This window comes from Drosophila virilis, chromosome 2, assembly GCF_030788295.1.
Source record: "Drosophila virilis strain 15010-1051.87 chromosome 2, Dvir_AGI_RSII-ME, whole genome shotgun sequence".
Taxonomy (NCBI): Eukaryota; Metazoa; Arthropoda; class Insecta; order Diptera; family Drosophilidae; genus Drosophila; species Drosophila virilis.
Window position 1 is genome coordinate 4,471,748 of NC_091544.1, and position 27,084 is coordinate 4,498,831.

Below are 27,084 nucleotides of genomic sequence, written 5' to 3' on the forward strand. Positions count from 1 at the left end.
TTCCAACCAAATTGCCAATAAAATATTATTTATGTTGTATGCTAAAAATTATTCAACGCGCCAGACGCAGCACAGAAACAACAACAAATCCCAACAACAACACAGAAGTCCGGATGACTCTATATATATATGCGAATCAGCTGGAGTCGAAGGTAGTAAACTTTATGAGCTCTGGTGGCCTTTGCCTGATCTTCACGAGACGCCTGCTAATAGAGCCATAAAATCGGGGCTGATAACTGATTTTACATTAGCTCTAGATGACTGAAAAGGCCCAGCTTGTGCTCCACGAATCGTATTTGGCTTTCTTATCTAGGCGTGACAATATTATAATCGTGACATTCATAACATTGTAAAAATGACTGGTGTAAATGCAGTATAAATACGGCAAGTCAGCTAGAAAATAGACAGTTCCTTTGTTTCAAATATGATTGCCATATCGAAGCTTGGTATTTTACTTGTGGTAAGTGCAGACGAATTTCGTTTTTCTGTTTTGATACTGCAGGATTCGCTTTGTCACCGGCAGCTGGCGATGCAACTCGTGATACAACCCACAGCTGGAGCGGGTGCAGTCGGAGATGTTCTCGGTTTGGTTGGAACTCTGGGCGACAACCTTCTCCAGCCGGTTGTTTGCCTTGAAAACGGTGCGGTAGTCACTCTACAAGAACTACTAAAGGCCCTTTCACTTGACGCATTGAGCAATATATTATTGTCGGCGCTTGGACCAGTGCTGACAAATATTAATACCTTACTGGCACAAATTCTGGCAGCCCTCGGCTAATTTTAGCTTAAAATTATATTATAAATAAAAAACAAGGCAAGCCATAGAAGGGGAAATCATTGAGTGTTGGAAAAATTTGATTGTCTATCTGTTTATCTGTCCATCTGTCTGTTTGTCTATCTTAAAGAATATAAAAAACTATCAAAGAGCTAGAAAATTGAAATTTGGAAGGTAGCTCCCCTTAAGTTTGCTGTAAATGATAGGTCTGCTTCCTCAATATGGATCAGAGTCGATTAAGTTTTTCGATCACGTTCTTTATTTATACCTATACTCAGATCCATAATATAAAAATTTTCTGACACCTTTGCTTAATTCTCGAAATATTGAAAAAAAAACGCTAGAACTATAGTTCTGGTAAATATATACTGTGTGTGGAAAAAGGAAGTTCCATTTTACAGGGTATCTGATTGAGAGTCTCTCTTACTCGGACACTCCCGGCTAGAACATTCATAGTTGTTGTCTCAATATTTGTCCTTTTGAAATTAGAAATTTCTTAGGTAACTTTCATTTGATATAAAATTCATTCACGTGCCTTTCGTGACCTTAATATTTCCACAAAATTCATCCGGCATCTTTCTTGGGGGACCATTTTGCAGCAATTTAATGTCGATTCCCATATAAAAGAGATGAACACTTTTTGACAGAATTTACTTGGAAACCTCATAACAGACTTCCTAGACGTGTCACTTGCTGCTCGGCCGCAGGATAAAGTGAGCCGTAGATCAGAGCTGATTACGGTTTTTTATGTGCCCTGACGATGCAAAGTGATAACGCCGACATCGGGTTGCGTTTTCACGAGCACATGATCATAAAACAAACATGTTGGACTCCAGATTCAAAGATCCCAAAGACAAGAAGCTGCAGCAAGTGACATTCGGCCGACAACTCGAGCGGCCATAAAGCATATTAGTTTAATGTTACGCAGTTAGTTCATTAAAAACCCGGCGCGGTTAATTTTAATTGCCGTTCTGGCCTGAAACCAGCTCAAAGTTAAAGGGCGTACCGCGGCGTTGAGCTGTTGGGTCTACATAGGCTTAGTTCGACTGAAATTTGGCAACAAATTTTGGCGGCATTAGAACTGAACGTTGTGTGGTCTGTGCTGTGCGACAGAGATCTTGGCTATCTGGCGGCCAATTTGCGCTGGAAATGTGTGCCACATGACAAGCAATTAAGCTCGGAACGGGCCAGTGTCAGAGTGCGTACGTGCCGTGTACCCAGGCCGGTTGAGGTACAGTGAACCCGCGCGAAAGCTATAAATTTATGACAAATTTTCAAAAGAAATGAACGCGCTGCGTGTGGCTCTGCATATGCACTGTCCAGCCCGGTCAAGACGTGGCGGCACTTAACACCACGCATCATTTTAATTATTTATTTGGTCATAAAACAGTCGAAGCAGGAGGCGGCGGCCGTTGGCCGTTTTGGGCTGCTCAACTTTCGGCACAGTTTTTCGCTGTGTTCCGCTTGTGCTGCAAAATCGTTAAATTTAACAAATTGCCAGCGATTTTTATCGCGCCCGGCCCTGGAACGTCCATAGATTGTGAGTGCTTTTGTTATTTTGTTTTTGTTTTGTTTTTGTTTCTTGACTGCCAAATTTATTTATGAGCACTGCAAACATATTTCAGCTTTTGTTGCTCTTTTCATGGCACGACCATAACGCATAATTGGCCCTGGAGTTATGAGATGAGCTAAAATGAGTCGAGTAACTAAATGAGTCACGTATTCCAAGCCAAGTTGTGCGATTAAAATCATTTTAATTAAGCCAAAAGTCGGATTTTAAAATTCATTTCCAATTTTCGTATAATTTTCAAATGCCAATTGAATTTAACTAGTAAAATAAATTAAATTTTAAAGCCGAGTCCTCATGCTACTAAGTTCAACTCTTCTTGAATGATTTTTCGAAAAGTTCGTTGCCTAAGTCTTTTGATATCCATCAAATTGGGCACACTTTTACTTGATCTGGCATTTAGCTAATTGACCAACTCGTATTAAGCAATGCGCAATGATCTTAAGCACATAATTTCATGCTTAATTAAAAAACCTAATTAAAGCGTAAAAATGCTTATTTTTAATAATTTTGAAGCTGAAATCTCAGCTAATTGCTCGCTAGTTATACATATGCAACGACAACAACAACAACAATTGCTGGTACAGCAAATAAAACTTGATAGACGCCTGCGGGCATTCGACTAGCAACAACTACAGCAGCAACAACTACAACAGCAACAGTAACAACAACAGCAACAACAACAGCAACAATAACAGCAACAACAACAACTTGGCAACCACGCGCAGTCGCAACAACAAACAAACAGAAAATACGAGTTCTCGTATGTTAACTGAAAAATAACCTGTAATTATAATAATTATCTGTAAATTATATGGCGCATTTACAATTGCACACGAATTCATGAGCTTGTCATAAAAAGCTTAAAACAGTTAACTTACCTTCTTTTCAGCTTTGCCAACTAGCCGCCGCCATAATGTGCGTATGTGAGGAGTCGGTCTCTAAACAGTTGCACTAGCTGACATTTCTTTGGCTACTGCCTCTGCATATATCACTGTACAAAAATTGTTAGTTAAAGGTTGAAACTCTTTGAGTGAAATCCTGTCATAGAGTAATATTCTATATATAAACTATAAACTGGGCTGTGTCGGGGAAATATAACACGAGTAAGAACTAAGAACCTTATTTCATAACTTTAATAAGTTATTCAAAGAAGTATTTTATATCTAAGGGAAAATTATTAAAAAAAATAATAATAATAATCGGCTAATGCAATGAAATGGGTGGAAATCTAATGAATTGGCTGATTTACTGATCATATTATCAATGCTTGATTTCAAGTAATATGATTGATGTGAATTATTAATTAACACGCTTAGCTGAAGATATATTTATATAAGGATATTAATTAACGATAATCCCAGACTAGTTTGTTAAAAAAAAAAATAATTGTATAAATAATAATAGAAATTTTAAAAATCTTTAAAATAATAATAATATTAATATTGATAACAATAATAATAATAATCGAAAACCATTTATATACAGTTTGACAATATCTTGAAAAAATTATATGTCTCTTGAAGCAATTAAGCACAATTAAGTACCCCCCATTTATGGCAGTGTATGCATTCCGTGTTGTATGTATTTGTAATGGATTATAATCACACAGTTGCAGTTTATACAATCGGACATTAAAAACGTGGTCATAGCTCCATTTAGACGAAAATGAAATCAAATCTTATACTCATGTGAAACTGTCGCACACTTCTGGCCCATCCGGTTGGCGGGCAGTTGGTTGACGAGCACCAGCTGCCCGCAGGCCGAAGCTTGGGGGCTGGAGTTGGGGCCGGTGTCGGGGCCGTTGCCGGGGTTGAGGTTGTACCTATGTTGAGCACTCGCTGGAGCGCTTGATTCGCCATAATTGAAACGGGTTTGCCACAAGTGAGCATGTTTTTTTTTGTTTAATTCGACGTCGTCGTCATCGCCGTGGACGATGTTTCGCAGTTGAGTGTCGGTTATAAAGTAATTAGCCTCAATTTAACGTTTATACTTTGTTGATTATGATTATGTTAATTATATTATTTTATGCGACAGTTTGGCGGACGTCATCCGCTTACAGTGAAAACCAGATGAAGGAAATTCAGGTTTGCCCGTCTCTGATGAACTCGAAAGTGTGACACACGACCATTAATTATGTTTTATTTTTATTTTTATTTTTGTTAGTTAGTCAGTTGGCCAACAGCAGATATACCGAAAAGCCGTTGCCTAACGATAAGTTGGCAGGGCAGGCAAATGGCCAAGGTCCGCGTAGGCGAACGATGTGTAACCGCAGCTGCACTCCGACTCCGACTCCAACTCCAAGTCCGGCAAGTGTTGGGCATGGGAACTGCAGCCATTTGCTCGAAGACCCTCACATAAATAAGAGGCGTGAAAACGCTGAGCAGCGAGTGCAGTGCACATAAATAACATGCGGATAAAGCGGACGCACTGGATTTCATTAAAAGAAACAAAAGGATTTGCTACTGGGAAGAGTTTCGGCTCAAAATTTGGTCAGGTGCGGCAAGAGGTGAGCCGAAGTCCACGTTTTTGGTAAGCTTGCACATAATTTAAGCATGATTTCTGGCTAAGATTGTCGCACATTTTCATCAATCAAGCGGCAAGTTTGTTGCCTAAGTCTTTCGTTTGCTGCTGCCTGCTCGACTGCTGGACTGCTCGCCTAATGGCTTTCTATTAAAAACTACTTTTATTAATTAAGCAAACAACATAATTTTCTTGTAAATTGCTGCATCAGCGCCAAATCATGGCAGCTGCAGTGGACGCAGCCGTCGGCCACGCTAATTATACCAAAGCATCTGCATGAGCCGAGCACCAAGAGGAGCCCACGGTAAACGAAGTGAAGCCCCGTTGCCGTCAGACACCTGATGCTGCTGCTGCTGCGGCTGCTGCTGCTGCTCTTGGTGAAGCTCAACGTTAAAATTAAAACACGATAAATGAGTTTAATAATGGCGGCAATTAAACGGCTACACGGCTGCACCACGCACCACTCCACGCTCAAAGCTGGGATAACAGCTTTGGCATCAGCTTCGGCATCGGCATCGGCATCAGCATCAGCGTCTCAATTACCGCTGCTCTGCATGGCGCTTCACGGTTGAGAAATTCGACGCCACTTTCAAAAACGCATCACTCAAATGCTGTAAGGCGTTGAGGCTTGTTATGTGCCCACAGTCGTTACAGATACCCAAAACAAGTAGAAGGAGAATTGAGCAGATGTATCCGTATCTGTATCTGTATCTGTATCTGCTGCTGCTGTTGCTGTGCTTGGGAAATCGAGCGCGCTTGAAAACTCATCAGCAATTTATTAAAACTCATCAATACTCATCAAAATGCCTCTGCCATAGAACCCCAGCTCAGCTTCAGCTTCGATTTGGACACGAAACCCAAAATGAATGCCTGCGGTTAATTTAGCGCAGTTCAATACAAGTTGGCCTAACAACGAAATTGAAATAATGTTTGTATATCTTTATTTTATTTTGTGTTGCGCTGCACGCTACGCCATGCGCTGTAGGGCATATACGTTAAGGCTTCAGCTTTGCTGAAATTTGAATTTGTAAGATTATCATGCATTTACTTGGGCTTAAATTCGGATATGCTTTGTATTCGCTTATAAAATGTATTTTTTAATTTTTCTATTATCAAAAACAAAGCAACTTAGAAGCTGAATCAGTCTAGACAAAAATGCATTTCCCAATATTAAATAAGGCCAAATTCGACATGGTGATGACAAATGTGTTTACATTTTTATTGACGCTGATCCTAAGTGTGGTTTATTAAGGAAGAAAGATTAATTGAACTAAAAGAATAACTAAAAGTATCTATTTATTAAGTAAAACACATGAATCATTAAGGCTTTATCTGTTTTTGAATTTCAAGAACATGTGCCGAGCTTTAGTCCCAAATCAGTTGACAACAAAAACAAATTAATAAGGTCAAGGTCAAGGTTTTCAAAGTAAGCAAGAGTGTGGTCTGATTCATTAATGGCTTGGTCTTTATTTGGTTTCATCTAATCGGATTGTTTGATTAGAGCATTTTGAGTGTATAATTTTTGTGTAGCGCACCTCTGTGTCGGCTAGACGGAACAGCGGCCATCTTAGCTGGCAACTTCTTCACCTTCTTGTTAGTCATTTGTCTGCATTTTCAGCTCATTTGTTTGCATAGCTTGTTCTGGCTTGGCTTTGTCCGCCAGCGTTCAACAAAATGTTTTGCATATGTCAGAGAGACGCATAGTCAGCGTCCAGCGCCGCATGCCCATCAATCTGGGGCATCAATTTGGGAAATGCATCAAAGTTGGCAGCCCGAACAGCTTGATTAGTTGTACGGCAACAACAACAATATAACTAACAACAACAACAGCAACAACATTCGTTTTGGCAGCCAAGTGCATGCGGCTCATTAGTCTGGTGCCGCTGAGGAGGCTGTGAAATTGGGAATCGTCTGGTGTCTACATCAAAATTAAGTTTTAATAATTGGCTCACATTTATATGCTGCCTTAATTTGAACGTTTTTATTTTTTCGTCCAGCATTCGACTGATCAATTAATCATCTCTCATTGATTGTTGTTGCCGTTCTTTTGGCTGTGGGCGTGGCAGCCCTAATGAAGTTGCCCACAGTTGAAGTCGGCAATAGGCGCGTCCCGAAATGATGCCAACTCGTTATGCGGCTGCAAATAGAAAATTTTCAATTGTTAACTTTCGCCAATTATCGAAACAGTTTATTTTTTTTTTATTAATAAAATGTGTGCCAGAATCAATGGCAACGGCCCAGCAATTGGCAGTCTCTGCCTTGGCAGACCTTTTGTCGCCGCTGCCAATGAAATTAAAATCGTCTGTGACCACGTCCTGGGCTGCATGCTCGAAGTGGAACCCCAGCCGGCTTGTTGGAATAATGCTAATCAGTGTCATCGCATCAGCGGCAAAAGTGTTTGGATATTTGTTTAATGAAAGCGAAACTCACGCAGCCGAGGCAGTCGAGGCAGTCGAGTCAGGCAGACCCCTGGCCTCCTATCGTGCTGCAAAAATCAAGTCATTGGCTTTGGGCTTGGGCCTGGGCATTGGGCTTGGTCGTTACCGACGTGTCCTATGCCCTGGCTGCTTGGACGGCATGCATTCGTTGCGCAATTAATTAAGTTGAGCATTTTTAAATGTGTTTGCTGCTTGCTGGCTTTTCGCTCGGGTGTTACCATTTTAATGCCCAGCACAGTTCACAGTTCCACAACAACAATAAGAACAACAACAACAACAACAATAAGAACAAGTTCTTTAACATGTCTAATTAGTTGTTGGGCCCTGGACGGCCGTGTTGTTGTCGGCTGCCTGCGATAAAAAAATGCATGGCACTCATTTAGTGTTTTCTTAAGCTGAGACATAAATTTGCAAGCAGTTAAAAGGGACTGACTGCAATGCGATGTGATTGCTTTTGCGAATTTCAAAACAGATAATACCTGCCTTTGTCTTAATTTTCAGTTTAGCCAGCAACAGGCCTTTGATATTAAAGGTAGTCGCTGGGATCATCGAGCATATGGAGACCGGTCGATGTAGATGAATACAAATTGTATTATAATACAAAAAATAAATAATTTTTTAATTGTTTTCATGAGTTTAAAAGTAATTTATTAGTTTTTGTTAGAAATGTTGTCTCCCAAGATATTCAACTTTGATCAAATCTTGTAGATGTAGACGGATGACCATATCAAATATAATTATCATAAGCTTTTCTTCTTAATACGCTTATTGGCTCTTAATACCAACAGTTAATATTTTTGATTTAAATTAAAATTAAATTAAATTACGTATGAGTTTAATTTACTTTACGTAGTATCTTCGCCTGAAGTACTAAATTACTTAAAAATTCACAATAAATTACATTCACAATTCACAATAATTATGGATACTTTAACAGAAGACTCATTAACATGCAAATTCAAATGTTACAGATGTACTAAAAGAACTGCTAAATAACAGCGATAAATCAACTTCTGCACTTATCGATAAGCGCTGCAGCGCTGTAAGCGTAGTGTTGGAAAAGCGCGCGCTTTTGTCTTATTGTTAATTTGTGATTATTTGTGGTTTTTGTGTTCGTGTGCAAACAAACAGTGAATTAAAACAAATAAACGGACTTAATTTAACGGCTAATGACAATTAGTGTGCTCTTGTGCTAATTTGAATTTAATTGTGCCGCACATTAACACATGCGCACTCAGTTACCGGCGGCCGCAGCCCAAGTCGGGTTTTGGCAATGTGTTTGGGTTAATAATTGTGCGCCGGCAGCGTGCGCACGCCCGGCCGAATTGCTAATGCGATCCGTGTCTAGGCGCTTCAAACAGTTGGCTGCAGCTCCCAGAATCCGTTCCGTGCGTGTTTCCTCTTTGGCTCTATGTCATTTTAATGGCTGGCGCTGCTGATGCCGCTGCTGCTGCTGCTGTTGCTGCTGCTGCTGCTGCTGCTGTTGCAAATGACCAATGGCGTTTAAACTGGTTGGCGCAGCTGCGGCCACTCGAAATGCGTGCAAATTGCACCACCAAAGCGAGCGAAGCGTCTTGCCTCCCGGTAGCTGGACGGGCTGACAGGCCGCTGGCTGACATGACTGGCCAATGGCCAATGGCCAGCCGGCTGCAGCGCAGGTCCAAGACGTCCGCGTCATGGCTGGCAGTTCGTTTTTCGGTGTAATTAATCATGCTGCATACATTATTTTGTAGCCAGCAGTTAATTAACTTAAGTTTATTTGCCCAGCACTTGCAGGCAAGCAACAGCTGATGTGATAGAACCTTTGGCCAGTAACCAAGTCGGAGTTCGCCCGACTGGAAGATACCCGAGCTGTCGTTGAGGTCTTTGTGTATGTAGGCAAGCAGCGCATTTAGCTTTTCCCTTCAGCTCCACTCTATTCGTAAGGCGTTCGGTTTGTATAGTCCGATTTGAATCAATAATTCGAGGCTTCCATATTGTACTCAACTTTCTGTATCTTCCAGCATTAGGCTCTACCTTCTAAAATGTGATCTTGATTCAAGAACTAGCTAATATAGGATGTCAGATGTCTATTCTAATACATCTCGTGGAAATGGGCGAGCTATTCATGATGTTTCTATCTATTTAAAACATCACTAGGAGAACCTACGTTCTTCAGCTCTTATATTGTCTGAGATCAACTCGGCTTTCGCGCTGCTTATCAAGAATATAAACATTCCATGGGGTCCGATGTGTCCGTTGGTATACCCATTTTTGCATCCATTTTCAATGGGTACACAATAACCAAAATTCACACCTCAGTCTTTTGACTGATATTACGCAGAATTACCAATTTACTGTGCTCAGTTAGCTCTTAGAAACAAAACCCGAAATGTGTTAATGAACGGCCCATTGTGGCAGCTGCTATTGTGATTTGGGCGCCATGGCAGTGCATGGCAATGGCATTTACCTGTGCTTGCAACTGCCAGGTGCACTGGCTCTACGCTAACAAACAATGGCTTATTGGGAATGCGACCCCATAATTTGGCTGATTGTCAGCCGCAACTGCGACTCCTACTTCTACTCGGGCCGCAGTCGACTTCAGTTGCCGGGCTGCACCCACTAATTATTTTAAAGTAGTTGCCCAACGCGACGACGCTTTACAACTTTTGCCTAGATTTATTGGCCATGTTAGTCAAAGTTTTGCGTTTCTAGTCGTGGCACGCCCACCAGGCTTTTACGAACGCCTCTCGGCTGTATATCGAACATCTGACGTTGACGGCGACAAAGCAAAATTGCTTTTAAATTGTGCGCGCCGCATGTTTGGTGGGCGTGTCTGCGCCCACATCACAAGGCTTATTGATTTTGATATGCCCGACTATGGGCTCCTTGTGCGCAATCGGGTCAAAGGTTAATTGGCTAATTGATCGAACAGGTTGTTGAGCTTGAACTTTGCTACGTAGGGAGTGTGGAGGGAAATTAGGCACGATTTTGCTGGCCATTTAATAAATATAAAGTTTAAAAAGTGAAGTGATTACTTGTACTAAATCTTGGACAATTCCTTGAAATTATCGCTTGTAATTGTTATCTTAGTCAAATCGATTGACATTATAGCTACGCGAATCAGTTAACAAAAGTGCCAGCTCACAGCGACCAATCATCATCGTCATCATCATCATCAGTATTATCATCATCGTCATCATCATCATCAACATCATCAGTATCATCAGTCAAGAGCAAAGGTAGGAAATTTCAATTTGGTTTAAATTATAATTTATAAGCAAACTGAATGGCACTCCTTGAACTACAACAATTTGGGGGCATCATCACATTAAATATCCGTCAGTGTCAGGGGCTGCACACCCATTCGGGGTATCATCTGTTCTCTGTTCACTTTGGCATTTGCTCTATTGGCCTCTTGCGGACCGGACCACCCCGGACCGCAGGAGAGAAAAGAAATGCTTGAGAGCCAAACTCATTTAGAGTGGCCGGCGCCCAATTTCTTGAAGGCGCCTTTTAATATAAATCGTTTGCCATTTGTCTTGTGTCATTAATTTATAAATATAACTAAGCCAGATTCTACAAAAGCTCTGCGCTGGCCACTCACCGTGGCCGCCGCTCTTCGCTTTGCGTGCGCATTGGGGGCGTGGCTGGATACGCGCCAAATGGGCGCTCATTAATTTCGAGAAAATGAGTTTTCAAATAAAGCCGAAAGCTATTAAATTGAAATTGTTGTTGTGCTTTGCGGCGTTGGCGTGCTCAAATTTTGCGGCTAATTAATGTGCATTTTCATGAGATGTCGAGAAATGCACGCGCCACACGAGCTGTAAAAAACAGAAAGAAAAAAACATTTGTCTAAAATGCCCATAAACTATATATAATTATAATTTGTAACAAGCTCGGGCTATGCAAATTGCGCAAACAATTTATCAATAATAGCACAAACCACAATTATAATTAGAATAATAACTAGCATTAGAACACAATCTAATTGCCACAGTTTACTAAATAAACAATTAAATTCAATGTGGATTTAACAGTAAGCGTGGGGAATTCACAATTTGTGAAAGTTTCGTGGGATTACCCTAGAGTACACAATCACTAAAAATATGAAAGCTTCAAATACATTGCCGTTCTTAGAAGTAAAAAAATTCACATTAAGTAGACGATAGACAATGACAGGAAATAATTGCTTTAAAACTTTAAAAGCACATTAAAGCTTTAGTTAAGGACCAATTCGTATTTCTTTAACATAAAAGCTCGCATCTAATTTTTTTAAAAGCTGCCTGTAACACGGATTAAAAAGCTCACTTGAGCCTGGAAGATTGTTAAAGCTGCTTCAAAAGCACACTGACCTTGTAGGTAAAAACTTAAGGTCTTATTATGTCTGGATACTAGACGGTAGACAATGAGAAACAATAATTGCTTTTAAAGCACATTAAAGATTTAGTAGAAGTCCAACCCCTATTCCTTTAACATAAAAGCTCGCATCTAAGTGTTAATCCATTAAACGTTATGAGTGAAGCTGCATTAAAAAGCACACTTTAGCTTTAAAAGTACATTATTGAAGGCCCGAACTGTAAAAATTGACGAACATTTAAGGAAGAGAGATAAACATCTGGCATTTTTACTTATTTAACTGTGGGCTTCTACAATTAAAGTTAACTGTTTTCGATGATTAAAAGCTCATTAAAAAGCATTCATTTATTCATTTTCCAAAATTAACAGCATAACACCGGCTGTTGATCGTATTTCGCGCGGCCGTAAAGCTTTCTCCTTTCGAAGACTTGATTTGGTTGGGGCTTGATCAGAGTGTTATTTATGGCTGCTGCAAATTAACTTTTCCTTGTGGCTGTCATGGAATCCAATTTGCCAATTGACGCCTTAGTACTAGACTGTAAAACGGTCAACGCATTTGCTGGGCATTTTGGGCCTGGCCCGGCCCGGCCCGGCCCAAAAAAAGTAGTTAAAGCTGGCGACTTGACGGCGCTCTGCTCATTTCAATTGAATTTATGTGCCGGCAAGAGGCGCCACAAAAGTGCAACTTGCCCGTTGGCTCGTAGGTGCCAAGTCTGAGAGTCTTCGGTCGAGTCTCTCCGCTGATTTATGGCCAAAATTGGCTCTCGTTACGAATTGTGCCAGGAAAATAGACTTGCACGCGTACGTGTACTTGTACCTGAGCTTGTTTATTAATCGACCGATCGACCGCCCACGTTGCGGGCTGGCTCATAAAATGCGCCAAATGAAGTTTAAACTGCAATTCCGTTTGCATTTGGCTGCCTCTGTTTTTGCTGCCGCCTCTTGCCATACAAATGGCCGCTAAATAGCAAAAAGAGTCAACAACAAGAGGCCAACTACTACGACGCCTACGCTGTCGCCGGCACGTCCGCTGCACTGCAGCATGTGTCAGGCCATCAGCTCGGTCCCTCCTGTACCCACACCTATGGCCATTCCCATAACCATTCCCGCTGAATGGCTGTTGTCAAATTTGCGCTGCCTGCTGCACTAATGACGCCCTTAATATGCTCCAAGTGCCTGGGCAGGCTCACAGCCGTTTGACGGTTCGGCTGTTGACTTGGCCGAAAGCCATTTCCCGCTCATTTCCCCCGCTCATTTGCGCAAATTTGTTTTCAAAGTCGTCGCCGTCATTGCAGACACGCCAAAATCAAACGAACTACTTTGCCGCACACTTTGTTTGGGGTTTGCTAACATCCAAGCACTACAATATGCTTATTTAAGTTTATTTACTTTTACTTACTTCCCCAAGAAGTTGGGTACTAGATACTCTCTTCTTGGTAAATATTATTATTATTATTATCATTAAAGAGATGTGCTACTTTTAGATGTTTCGTAGATGAAATACCCTGGAACACAAGTTTCAAATTGTCTTTAGATTTTTAAGTTCATGTATCGATAATAAAAGTCGAAGAGTTGGATTTACCGGATCAATAGACATATATATATATACATACGTGTTAAATTGTATTTAGAAAAGAACTTTATTGTAGTTGTGACAAAGTTTGGCGGCTTTAAAAATGTAGACGGACTTTTATTTTTTAATACAAAAACGGACTACTTTTGAAAAACATAATCCAAATCACTTTTCTTCAATGTAAGACTCAAACATGAATAATAGGTATGGTTTAGATATCTATATATCTACTTGTTATACAGGCTTATAAGGTTCAGAAATATAACAATACATTAGCATAAAAGAAAATCATTTTTCCTCAATGAGATTTTTATGATTCGCTTGCTTGGTTTGGTACTCCGTACCTAATTTCATTCGCCATCAAATGCTGATTACTCGAATTGTATGTTGTTAGGTCTCTGCAGCAGAGTATGGTAGCTGACGTGTATGCAAAGAGGATATGTACATATAGCGACCCCTTCCGTTTATCGGTGCCACCTGCACTCACCTGCACTCACCTGCTAGTTGGGCCATGCCACTTGCAGTAGACAACTTCATTGTCTGTTCGGGCTTCTATGGGGTGTTTTGGCTAAATGCTCGTAAATTTTGCACACATGGAGACATTTAGGAACGCCTCCCCCATGCACACACACACACACACACACACACACGTGGACACACTCTAATAGCAATTAAGTAATTCTCACATCGTTTATGCAAAATACGAGAATTTTCAAGTAGTCCATGCTGCCAGGTTGAAGTACTCTGGATTCCGTTTGCCACCCAGTTCCTAGTGCTTGCTCGCGTGCAACCTCAACACCCTTTGCTTGTACTCAAGTGGCCCATAAATTGTTGGCCAAGTTTCCACGCGGCACGCCCACTTTTCGTTGCGCTGCTTTGACAACGGCAATTACCTTGAACTTTTGTCCGGGCCTGGCGCGCTGTCTTCGGGTTTGGGCGGCCAGTCGCGATTCGTTGGAAGCTCTTGCTTCTACAATTTGCCATATCAAAATCGAAATTTATTTATATTGTACTCGGGCTTAGCTGCCGGGCACGAGTCGCCCTCTCCCTACTCTCCCTCTCTTTCGCTATCTCCATCTCGTTCTGTCAGTCTGTCTTTTCGCCGGTTTTGTCAGTTTAATTTTTTGGTTTATTTCACGTTTCAGTTTAAATGACGCCAAATTGCTGGGCCATTAGCCGCTTGCTCCATATGCATATTGCGGCCGTATAACGTCGCCCTCGGGTCCGCTCAATCCTTATTTATATATAGTAGTAAATAATTTTTATAGGCAATCGTTTGCATTTTAATATCAATTTCGCATGGTTCGCCTCGTCGCGATTTTGTGAATTGCCCTCGCTTAGCAGGGGCCAGGGAGCAAGGGGCATTTCGTCTGTTGGGCATCCAATCAATTCGACGAACGTTTATTTTTTTTGGCCGCCTTATGAGACCGTAATTCGTGATTCGTAATTGTTGATTGCATTTTGACTGTCACACAACGTGCTTAGGTTGCTCAGAAACTCCCCCAAAATGGTTCGACAAAAGGGTATCCGCCACATCAACAACTCAATAAGGGCGCTTGTTAGCATTTCGAAAGTCATGGTATTTTGACTGATTGCCCATTGGCAGCTGATCGATATTTATTATGGTCGGGCTATCATACAATTTCATTGGAAACAATGTAATATTCAAGCACTAGTTAAATGTAACTAGCAGCTCTTACCCGAAACAGGCATGTTTCTTTAAATTTATTATCTGTTTTTTCGCCCATTTTCCACTCGTTTTTGCGATATTCAAATATCAGCAAAACACATTTTTAGTTATGTTTTTTTATTGGAAAAAGGAATTTATAAAAATTTGTATATACTTATTTATTTTTGTGCAAATGTATCTAACAGGCAGTAGGATTTACCTCCAACTTAGTCAGCTGAGTCGATCAATCCGTATCCATGTCCTATAAACGCGTCGATCTCAAAGATTATAGCTCTTTTCTTTTTCAATTATCGATAACTTGCCCGGTTATATCGTTAGGAATCGATATCTAATTACTATTAAGCATATCTCGAAGCTTAGAAGGGCTCGAGACACCAGAATTCATATGTAGACTCTCGTATGCTACTCACATATCCAGCATATATCATTTTTTAAGGTACCTCGCCTCCTTATCCCAAAATTATATGAAATTAATTTTTCTTGACCTTTGATATTTAATCAGTTGTGGTTGCCATATCTATTGAATTCTATTGGAATGTTTCGAAGACACACGAAAACGAAAGATAGTTAATTTTGTTGAAGCTAGCTTATTATCCAATATTTTTACTGTAGCCAGACCTTAGAGATTTTGGTATTGATGTTCTGGATGCTTGCACAGAAGAAAGCTAAAACTGTAAAGGCAGTTCGATGCTGCAGAGCATCTCCCAATCGAATATGTTCCATTTGGTTATTTCGCTAGAATTTCACATATGGCGGTGGATTAACCGAAACGAATGAAACACGCCCACAATGAATGTTAACATTGATATTTAAAAGTAAAATAAGCAGCTTACCGCCGTATTGTATACTTACGTGATAAATGTTACCTACTGTGAAATATTTAGCTTTTGGCAGTCAGCACAAACAGTTTTCTATATAGGGGTATAATTTTACGGTCGGATGCTTCGCTTTGATAAGCACGCGATCTTAAGTATCATATTAGATAATTAATGTATGTATTAAATTAATTTATACACTTTAAATTAAGTAATTTACAAATGAAAGGAACACAAAGTAGCTGGACATTTAGGCTAAACAGTTTCCAGTCCTGTTTCGACGGGCCTTATTGCTTTTCACGCTCCCGTTCCCGTTCCCGTTCCCGCTCGCGATCTCTCTGCCTCTCGCGCTCCTTTTCAAGCAAATACATTTGCTGCTGCTGCATAAAGTGTTGCTGCTGCTGTTGTTGTTGTTGCTGCTGCTGCTGTTGCTGCTGCAGGTGTTGCTGATGGTGCTGCAGCAATTGTTGCTGCTGGTGTGGCGTCAAGGCGCCCGTCTCGCTCTGGTGCTGCAGCAACTGTTGCTGGTGCTGGGCCAGCTGCTGCTGGAACTGTTCGCGCAGGCGCTGATGCTCCTCGGCATCGAGATCGCTGCCGTAGTCGTCCATGTCGATCACTTCATCCTCGTCATCCTCTTCGATGTCCTCGTCGTCATCCACATCGGTGGAGCTGTGCTGGGAGCCATCGTGTTTGGCATCCTCGTCACCATCGCCGCTGCCTCCGCCACCGCCGCCACCGCCGCCCGAGGAGCTGCCCTTGTTGCTCTTTGCATCGCTGCTGTCGCCGCCCTCTTGTTGCATGCGCTTGTGCTTGGTGCGCCGGTTTTGGAACCAGACTTTGACCTGGCCGGGCGAGAAACACATCAACTTCAATACACAGTGCAATGATTGGGGCGCTTAACCCTTTGTTGGGGCTCGTAAATAAATTTAACGAGGCTTTTAATTCTATTTGCCTGCCTGCCTGCGCCTGCCGCCCAGCTATGCCCAAAGGGCCCACCCTCTGTTGCCCCCTCTTAGCGCTAATAACTCGGTAACTCCCGGCACTTTTGGCGGGCTAACGACCAGCTGACATGCAATCACTTAACGCTCGCCCCCGGGGGTTGCTCCTGTCGGAGAGGGGTTGGGTCTGTCCAATTGGGCAAGGCATTTATTGAATTTGATGCGCATTAAGCACGGCCATCGAAAGGGTTGCCCGCCCTCTTCGGCAATGGGCTAAGAATGGGGGCGGGTGCTGGTGCTGCTTACCTGCGTCTCCGTGAGGCTAAGTCCTTGGGCCAGCTGCTTGCGCTCGGCGCCCACCACATAATGATTGCCCTCAAAGGCGTGCTCCAGCTTAAGCAACTGCGTCGGCGAGAAGGCGGTTCGCACACGCTTTGGCTTGCGAAATGGCTGCAGAAGGAAGTCTGCAAGGGTTGTTGAGAACAGATACCAAATAGATCAGATATGGCACTTAAGAGCATTTAAGACGTTAGACAATAGTTTGGTGTTTATTTCTAAGTAAGAATATATAAGTAAATTCTTATTGGCTTTTTTACAATTAATATAGAAACTAAGGATCAGTAAATATATGGTATTCTTTTTTTTAACCAACCCAAGAGTAAAGAAAATATTGCTACACAATATAAATAATGTATGTCCGATTATAAATATGCCAACCAAATGTGTATAAATACCAAAGAGAAGGCTTAAACTTTGAAAATAATTAAAATTGTTTGAGTGAGGAAACCTTGAAAGTGAAATATACTTATTCTGTCTATACTATATGAGAACCTACATACCAATTTGTTGCCTTAAGCTCTTATAATTTTCGATTAAGAAAACAGATCTATAATTGTTGATTTTATGCAATCGCTGGAAAATAATATCCCAATCAAAAAATCAATCAAAATTACACAATTTAGCTGGTGCAAATTTCAAGTCTTTAGCTTTTGTAGGTTCTGAGCTCAATGTGTACGCAGAGATCATGACCTCATCAACTTAGCTCATCACTCTGATCAAAAATATATATACTTTATGGGAAATTTTGCCTTCTATCTGCCATATTTATGTGCATATGAACATTTTGATGGGCTACAGGTACAAACCTTTTAAATAATGGGAACTAGCTTTTCTAGCAGAGCGTAAAATGTACTGTCAATTACACTAGTTAATGACACTAACTAAAAAGTGGCTCAATTTCAGCCGCCATTTCCAATTCAGTTGCCATTTCCAGTTTCATGTTGTGTTTTAAGTAGCTTTCACACTGAGGAGGGGCAAAGCCGGCCGTTGATGATGAATTTTCCAAGCATGACGCGGCAAGTGGCTGCTCGGTTTTTTTGTTAGTGTTGTCATCAAGTATTCAAAAAGTATTCAAACATGGCCGCCTGTTGGAAATGGCTGGCACATATTTTGGCGCTATAATTTGATAATTACGTGCGAGCCGAAGCCGCCAGCCTTGGCCCCTTGGCGGGGCTGTCTGCCAATTAGGCGACATGGCCCTCAATTTGCTGCTTATGATTTCCGCGAATGCCGCCGCTGAAAGATGCCGCACATTCAGGCCCGCCAGACTCATTACAAAACAATAAACAAATTTCCAGACATGGGGCTATACTAAGCACACATCCAACAAGACAAAGGCCAATGGATCGTGCCGCAGCCCTGCTGTCGGCATCGGCGTCGGCGTCGTCGGCGCTGTGTCTGCCATGTCTTCGCATCGCTGATAAGCGAAACAATTGCGCAGAAGCCGCCAGAGCCAGAACCAGAGCCAGGGCCAGTGCCTGGATCTGGGCCTGGGCCTGGTTCTGTCCTCGGCTGAACGCCAAGTTGAACACTTTAGCGCGCCTAAATGTCGACAAAAGCCGCCAACGACGCCTCCTTCGGCTGCTGCTGTGGTCCATTGTTCAACCTCCGGGCCCTGGCACAACGTGATATTTTGACGTTTATCACGATTTCAGGACGGCTACGCTTGGACGCTGCGTGAAGCTAGCAAATTTTCAATTGAGCCACAATTTGAATATGGATATGGTTATGGATATGCATGTGCCGGAGCGCGAGCTACTGTGCAAGATGCGGCAGCTGAGATTTGCTAGGAAAATGTGCAGCAGGCAAATCTATGCCATAATTATAATGATTAAGTAAGACGGGCTTAAGATCAACAGCAGGAAACTCTTTTACAAAATCAATATTTACACTGCAAATTGAACTGACGACAGAGCAACAGTAAATTTACCTCAAGGCACAAATGCCCAACAGCTAAAGGCAAACAAAAACAAATAACAAATGGCACAAAGGCTCGCAACTGGCTTCAGCCTCGGATGCGGCCTCAGCCTTTGGCAGCTACTGAATTGTTGCGACCTGTGTTCGCTAGCTTGTTAGTGTTGAACGCCTAGCAAAACAAAGCGAACTTGTCAATTTGACACTTCATAAATGCAAGCGCCCAGTTGCGTCTGCTGTATCTTGTATCTGACAGATGCGTGTGCCCCGAACTTGACAAACAATTGCCACAGCCAGCCATGATCCAGTTTTTTTTTTTTGCTGCCGATTGCCTGACATTTGTTACATTTGACAGCTAACAACGCCGGCTACAAGATGCCACTGCAACTGCCACAGCAACTGCAACTGCAACGACTTCGATTGCGACTTATAATTGATAGAGCGCACCGCACAATGGCTACTTAATTATTTTTTCATAGACTGTTCCCAGTCATCGATCGGGACGCGATGCTTCTCTCAATGAACTGCGCGCGCTCGTTGTGTTTTATTTCGTTTTGATACCCTTGCGTAGAGCATTTCGATTTTGTGACAAAATGTGTGACTTGTGCGACCTAGTAGAGTATATTTATATTGATATACGTTATATATTCTTGTTCAGTATCAATAGCTGAGTCGACATAGACATATTCATCTGCCTGTTACTCTCTTAGTTTCTTGACTTTCTTCATGAATCTTTGCATTGTTTCGCCTAAAATATTCAAAAGCAACAAAACGGACAAATAAAAGTGAATAGTATGTGGAAAATTAACTTTTTTTTTTGTATGTTTAAGCTGTTAAAATCAAACTTTTTTTTGCTTCTTACAAAAATCTTTTCAGCTACAGACGACTTTATGATAAAGCTCTGCATGAAAACAAGTTCAAAAGATGACTTTTATTAAAATCAAACTTGGGCATGTCTAGATTGCTCATTAAAAGTGAGCAAAAAATAAGTACATATGAACGAATCGACTACTATATAATATAGCTCTATAAAAGAAATCAGTCGCAAATAAGGTTTTTGTACACTTGACGAGTATAGAAATAAAATATAAAATATAGCTTTAATATAGCTCTAAAATTAAATCAGTTGCAAATAAGGTTTTCTTAGACTTCATACATGTCTGTAAGGGTATTCAATCTTCGGAGTGCCGCTTGTTGAAGGGCCACAAAGAAACCGCCGTGCGAAAATACGCGCAATTGACAATTAATTGATGTGTCCGCTTTGCTGTTGCTTTTTTTACTGTTGTTGTTGTTGTTGGTGCTCACACCCTTGTCAGCTGTCATTCACATATATATATATATATATATGCACTATATACTTCTTCTTTTTTTTATGATTGAGGTGCTGCCTGAACATCTTGCGCTCCCTTCGCACTCTGATCGATCGTTGCGTGTGTTTTATTTTTTTGTTGTGTACACCTTATTATTTATTACATATGTGCAATTGCAGTTTTTTTTTTTATGTGTTTGTTATTTTGATTTTTTATGTGTTTCGGCTTAAGTTTTATGCTCTCATGATTTTTTCCATTAATTTATTGGCATTCACTGCAGGAATTGCAATTACCCCGCAGTACGTTGACATTGAAGATGATATCAGAAATGAAATCGAAATCAAATATGCTCTCAGCTAGGAATAAGGGATCCTTCTTCTTTATCAATGCACGATTGATTGTAGATCTGAGCAAAGTTCTATTGGGGTGTTGATTTATGAAAATTGATTTTTCTATTTGCGATTTCATTCTTGAAATATGTTTAGAATTTCGGAACTTACGTAAACTAAAAATAATCTATTAAAACGTTTTGCAATTGAAACAATATCTGGAGATTTAATTTAGCTGTCTTCGATTTATTACCGTAATTAAAAGTGAAAAAATATTTGTGCATAAATTATATGTGATTTTTATATACATCACATTTTATATGTACACATATAATCTAATAGGTTTATAATTCGCTTGCACGAATTTAAAATAATTCTAGTGGCACTTTTTTGTTTTGTCAAGTGAAATAAATGTGCACTCATTTTTCTTAATTTTTGTATAACTTGTATCCCAAAAAAAAATGGTGTATTTATTAGGCAACAGGGCTTACTTGTGTGGCTGAGACCTGTTGGAATATCTATAATTAAGCTGTCAACATCATTATCAACACGATCTGTGGCATTCCACACCTTACACCCTTCCGCCCTTCCACACACAGAGAGAGAGAGAGAGAGACGCGCACAAGTTAGTTACAATGAACGAAGCACTTACAATTAATGAAATCGTTATGCGAAACATTGACATTTCCATTTTCACGTTCATAAATCAAGCGAAAATTACAGCACTTAACTAACGATACAGAAAAAAAAAAACAACAAGAACAACAGAAAAATACTCCGCCTGCTTTTTAATGGAACATCATACAACATAATTAAGGCGTAACGCGGTCCGCTGAAAGCAGGTGAAAGGCGTGCGAGTGTGCCGAAATATAAAAAAAAAAAAATAATATACCCCAAATATACACGGGGTAAAAAAAAAAAAAACAGTTCTTAACCTCATGTACTTAACATGTGAGAAATGGCGCAGCATGAAAATTCAAATTGTAATTATGAGAGCAGAAAAAAAATATGCAGCATAAAAAGGTTAAATAATAATAAATGACAATGTTGTGCGGTTGGGATCCGTCTGCATTTGGATGCGGAATGGGACACGACAATGTCCAGAACGGGAACTGGGCATTGGAAATGGTCTTGCGGATGGGTTCGTTTGCTTGGATGCCCCAAAACCTCAATTAAAAACGCATTAACATTTCACTCGTTGCACTTTTAGCCCAGCTCCGTCTGTGTGTGTGTGTGAGTGTGTGTGTCAGTGTGTGTGTGTGTGTGTGTGTGTGTGGTATACATACACCGTAGGGGCTCTGCTCAGCGAGTGGCGCCGTCGCTTGCTAGCGCCATTAATTGGTAATTTTGAGTCTACTCACACACACACACACACACACACACACACACAGCTGGCACACACACACACGCACACACAGCTGGCTGGGCATTTAGGTACGCTGCTTGACCTAACGATGTGTGTAATGTTGTTTAAACAATTTAATTAAAATGTAATTTGTTTGAAAATACTTATGAAAATGGGTTCGGTTCGGTTCGGAATGGTTTGGTCTGTGCCCAGCTTCACGCCCCTCCCCACCCTTCTAGCCAACACGAGCGCCCTCTGGCAGCTCAAAATGGTCATTGCCTTCTGCTGCCGCTGCCGCTGCTGTTGATGATGATGAGGCTGATAGACGTCTAATTAACTTGTAATAAATGTTTGCAATTTGCTTATTTAACTTTAATTATAAGGTGCAGCAGCAACAAGAACGATAACAACAACAACAACAACAATTGTGGTTTATAAGTGAGTTATTGCGTGGTTCGGACTGGAGAACCATTTAGTGGTTCTTTGATAGATCTGAGTTGCAACATTGTATACTCGAACACAAAGTGAAAAGGGGTATATTGGCTTTGTGCAGTGCCACAGTTTTGAAGCTAAAGTAACCAAATTTGAAAAAAAAGGCATTTAGTGAGCTTCTCTGGATGTCAATCGTTAAACTTGACTAGCTTTAAAGTAAATTCGGAAATAAATACTTCTCAAGAGCTTCTCCACGATCTCTCCCGAATAAAAAAACGGAAAGATCGGCGGCTAGTCTGCCTTAAGATAAATCTGAACGAGTATTACGCAGTCGGTTACACTCGACTGCAATATTTTGTCTTGTATCTCTCATGTTTTACAAAAATATTGTTGATTGGATTGGATATAAAAGTTAAAGAAATAACATTCTACTCTTATCCCCATATTTAAAGGGCCCAGCCTCTAAAAGAAAACAATATAAAGTTTGTCAGTCAAGAGGAGCTTGGCTTGCAGATACACTGTACCACAAAAGAGCAGAACATTTGTTTGTAGTAAACGAGAAATTAAATTAAATTAAGAGAACTTTTTAAAGGCATAAATTCGTAGCAATGGGATATGTTCACATCGAAATTTAAGGGACCTTTTTTCTATGCATGAATTCAAATGGGATATATTCGAATCGGTTGTTATGAACATTTATATATATTTATTTTTATAGAAATTGAAATATATGAGTGGGTCTCAGAAATCTCTAAAGTTTTTGGGCACGATTGGCTTGCAAATCTCCTAACATTTCCGTCGGTGACAGAGAACTTTGGGAGATTTCATTTTTACGAAGTTCTTTCGCCGAAACAGTAAAACATTCGGTTATTTCCTCATATTTAATGAGCATGAGCATATCTCTTATTCGAATTGTACTTAAAAATAAAGCAAAAGTAATTATAAAATCAAATAATTATAATATATAAACAATATTTGACTAGATAAAAATGTTCAAGTCTCTAAGCCAAAGTCATCAAAAGAATGTTTTAGACAAATTCCACTGACAACATTTTTTACATATTTTTGCGAACAACATTTTTTCTAATGTGTTAAATGTGGCCTGTACGTTGCATAAGAAAACAATTTTTCACATTCGCAACGGACACTTACCGATGGAACCGCATAATGTGCAATTGGTAAATGTAACATTTTTTGAGCATAGTCGAATCAGAAGAAATATTTTTTGGTTCCCTTGCGAACTAGTTCATTAAGCTATCAGTTAGTTTTGAGCGGACTAGGATTAATACTTACTGCCTGGAAAGCGTGGAAATATGCGTCCGTGTCGACTGAGTAGCCATGGATAAAGCGGATAGCTGTCACGTATCAGATGCGGTGCAGTCACGAATGGATGATGGCCATGGGGCGGCGGATGACCCGGATGTGGGCCAGCTGGAAAGATGCCCAGCGGATGACCAGGCGGCAAATGCGGCGGCGGTGGACCATGATGTGGCCCCGTTGGCACGGGCGGATGCTGCGGATGTTGTTGCTGCTGCTGCTGTTGCTGCTGTTGTTGATGATGATGGTGCGCCAAGGCGGCGGCCATTTGGAACTGGGCGGCGAGAAACGGTGGCGGTGCAGCTGCTGTGGGCCGAACTGGCGACGGATTGCCCGGCCCCGTGCCCGTGGGCGAGGCGCTGTCCGTAGAGCGTGGAGCGCCCAGTAAAGCTAGATTTGTCGGTGCCGGCAACGGAAGCGGGCGTATCAGCCCGGGCAGCACAATGGGAGCTGTGGGCACAGCAGACGCCGCGCCCGCTGGGGATGGAGTCCGGCTGCCCGGCGGAGGCGGACTACGTGAACGATCATCCAAGGAGGCGCGTCGCCGGCAATATATGAAGCCGCGCGGCGTGCGCCTCTCGATAATGGGTGAAGTGGGCGCCCCGACTGGGCTATCGCCGCGTGGCGAGGCAATTACGCTCGCACGCTGCGTATTAGACGGCTTTGTTGGCGTGGACGACTCCGAACCGACTATGGAGTCAATGCTGAAGGCCAGCTTTGGCTTGCTGCTGTTGCTGCTGCTGCTGGAGGAGCAGTTGACAGCTGGAGCTGCGGACGATGCTGGGGCGGACGCTGTTGTGGAGCTGACAGAGACCACAAAAGGATTCGTCGGCGCCATCGGCAGCATGTTGAACGTTTGACGGCCGCACGTGACCATTTGGCGCGACGATAGCCACAGAGATTCGACAATCGGATAATTGAAAAACACCGCACAAGGGTCACACACAACAATCGATGGGTCAGCGGTTTAGTATCACGCACACACGCACACACGTGAACACATGAATTGATCTAGAGTTGGGTTTAATGCATCAGCGATTGGCATCCGTCGCCGACATTGATAAACTGGAGCGCGCTGTCGCTGTTGTTGCTACTGAAGCGTGGCCGTCGCACTTCACTGGACAATTGGCGTTGGCGTTGATAACGGCAGCGGCAGCAGCAGAAGCAGAGGCAGCAGCTGAGGCAGTGGCAGCGGCGTTGACAACGTCCGTCGATTGCGGTCGTCGCATTGATGAGCACTGTCAACGCCATTAGCATTATGCGAGAGCGGCTAAAGGCGTCTAATTGCCGGCAGAGCGAGCTAACCGCTCTCTAGCTCTGCCCGGCTGCAGCAGGGGGTGGGTTGAGGCTCCGCTGGGGGCGTCGGCGAATTTGCGTCTCGTGAAATTCGCGTTACGTTTTCGTTATGTCGCGTGGCGTTTGCCGCTAAATGCGCGCGCGAATGTCTGCCCTCAAAATCACAAAACCAAACTGGCTGTCGCTTCATTTTTTTACCGTGCTGGCATTCCAACGGTGTTGCCGATTTGCTGTGGCCTGTTGTTGTCTCGCTTGGCTCCAGTGCGCGTGGCGCATGCGCCAAAGCAGCGCAGATAAACCTGCTCCACAGCTTTGTGTGCGTATGTGTGTGTGTGTGTGTGTGACTGTGTTGTGACCACTCGTCAGTCTGGTCCACATTTGGCGCTCTCTCGCTCTCGCTCGCGCTCGCGCTCGCGCTCTTGGCGCAGCTCTCTCCGCGGGGCAGCGTTTGGCCATTTTTCGCACCAGTTTATGACAGCGAAACAAACAATTTGCGCTAAACAAAACAGCATCATTAAAGCGTTTGTGGTTTTAGTGCCCAACTGGCTGCTAGCTGAGCGAACTGTGCTGCTGCGCCGTGCCGGTGTTGGAAAGTGGGCAGTCAGCAGCTTGGGCACAGTGGTTGCATGGAGAGGGAAATTTCGGTTGATAGATTTTTGTCAATTTGAGCTTTTATCAATATAAAATTGTATGCATAGTTACAGTCTGTTCAAACCTGAGGTCAATGAGAATTGAGAGATGGGGCTGAACTGAAACAAGGCTTATCTTATCAAGGCAATCTTAAGCTGGGGTATATGCAGATATATACATGTAATTGTTGAGCCGAAGACTTTTATCTCTCTAATCTATATTCGTAATAAATAATTTTAATTTAATGCAACAAATATTTAAATATAAATAAATATATATTAAGAGTATTTTTGAAATTAAGTTTAATATTATTTTCATTTTTCAATGATTCGAATTATTTAATAATGTTAAATTATTTTGTTTTAACTTTACCTTCGTTTCCAACCAAGCTGTCGCCTTTTCAAAAGGTTTTATTTTATTTAGTTAAACAATTTTAAGCAGCCTTCCTTTAACATTTTACTTAACAGTAAACAATAGTCTGATTTATCTTCATACGTAATGTTCAATTCAGCGCTTTCGCACCACTGTAGTCACCTTTCTGCGACGGCGTCAACATCATTGCCTATTTCCATAGACGCCCCGCCGTCATAGTGGCTCCTCTCGGCAGGCTGCGGCTGCACTCCTTGCCCCCGGCTGCACAAAATGTTGCACGAAGTGCATCGTCATCGGGCATCGAATCTTCATCATGTTGGCGGGGCCCAAGAGGCCAACATGAAAATGGGCGGGCCCTCGTTTTCTGCACCTTCAATAAAGAGCAACTGCCATCGCACACACACACACACACGCGTTTACTCTCGCACACACACACAGACTCCTTGGCCCTGAGAGTTGTGAAAATAAACACCTCGTTAAAGCTGCAGAGGAGGCATAAAACATGCAGCGCCAACTTCGACATCGTCATCATTGGCATTGGCATAGGTAAATCTATATGAGCCCAGTTGAACTGACCCCCCTCGCCCCCGCCCCCGCCCCCGCATCTGCACACACACGCACATCTGACTCTCGACAGCCGCGTCCGAGGCTGGCAAATAAATTGACGTGCGCTTTGTGTTGGATTTGTATGCATCTAGATAAAGTTTCCTGGCTGCAGTTCTCGCTCTCCTGATCTGGTTCTTGTTCTTGTTTGCCTGTAACTGCATTTGTGCAGCAGCCTGCGTATGTGTGTGTGTGTGTGTGTGTGTTTTTGTGGCACCTTTGGGTGCGGTAATTGTAATTGGTTTTTGTTGCTGCCCGCTGCCAGCTGGATTCTTGTTGTTGTCTGCTGCAAAGTGTTGGCTGCCTCACGTTTCGGGATAAATCATTTAATTAGTCAGACAATGAGTTGCAGGCTTCTTCTACTTCATCTTCTTATGCTACTTCTGCTTCTTCTCGGCAGGGACGCCATTGCTGTTTGGCGCTCCCAGCAAAGGTCATCGCAGTTGTTGTGGCTGGGTCATGCAGATTTTGCAAAGCCCCTGGGCAGAGGCGTGTTCCTTGGCTTTTTACTGTAATTGAAATATGACCACAACTCTGGCC

General features: G+C 42.1%; 1 protein-coding gene and 1 long non-coding RNA gene across 2 annotated transcripts; one reads left to right on the forward strand and one right to left on the reverse strand.

Annotated features, from left to right (window-relative positions):
* The first annotated feature begins 265 nt into the window (after positions 1-265).
* On the forward strand, positions 266-834 carry LOC138910934 (uncharacterized). Its single transcript, XR_011416149.1, has 2 exons — positions 266-460; positions 524-834. It is a non-coding gene; the product is annotated as an uncharacterized lncRNA (long non-coding RNA).
* A 14,950-nt stretch (positions 835-15,784) lies between these two features.
* Positions 15,785-25,098, reverse strand: E5 (empty spiracles homeobox protein E5). Its single transcript, XM_002054814.4, has 3 exons — positions 23,620-25,098; positions 16,964-17,121; positions 15,785-16,561 (listed from the first exon to the last, which is right to left on the reverse strand). The coding sequence occupies exons 1-3, from the start codon at positions 24,518-24,520 to the stop codon at positions 16,007-16,009; spliced, it is 1,614 nt and encodes a 537-aa protein (XP_002054850.1). The 5' UTR covers positions 24,521-25,098; the 3' UTR covers positions 15,785-16,006.
* Between the last annotated feature and the right edge of the window lie 1,986 nt (positions 25,099-27,084).

Coding starts and splice junctions, on each gene's coding strand:
- E5 (XM_002054814.4), bottom strand. CDS start 24,520: ATGGTCACGTGCGGCCGTCAAACGTTCAACATGCTGCCGATGGCGCCG. Junction 17,122..23,619: donor ATTTCCACGCTTTCCAGGCA/GTAAGTATTAAT, acceptor CAACCCTTGCAG/ACTTCCTTCTGCAGCCATTT. Junction 16,562..16,963: donor TTAGCCTCACGGAGACGCAG/GTAAGCAGCACC, acceptor TCGCCCGGCCAG/GTCAAAGTCTGGTTCCAAAA.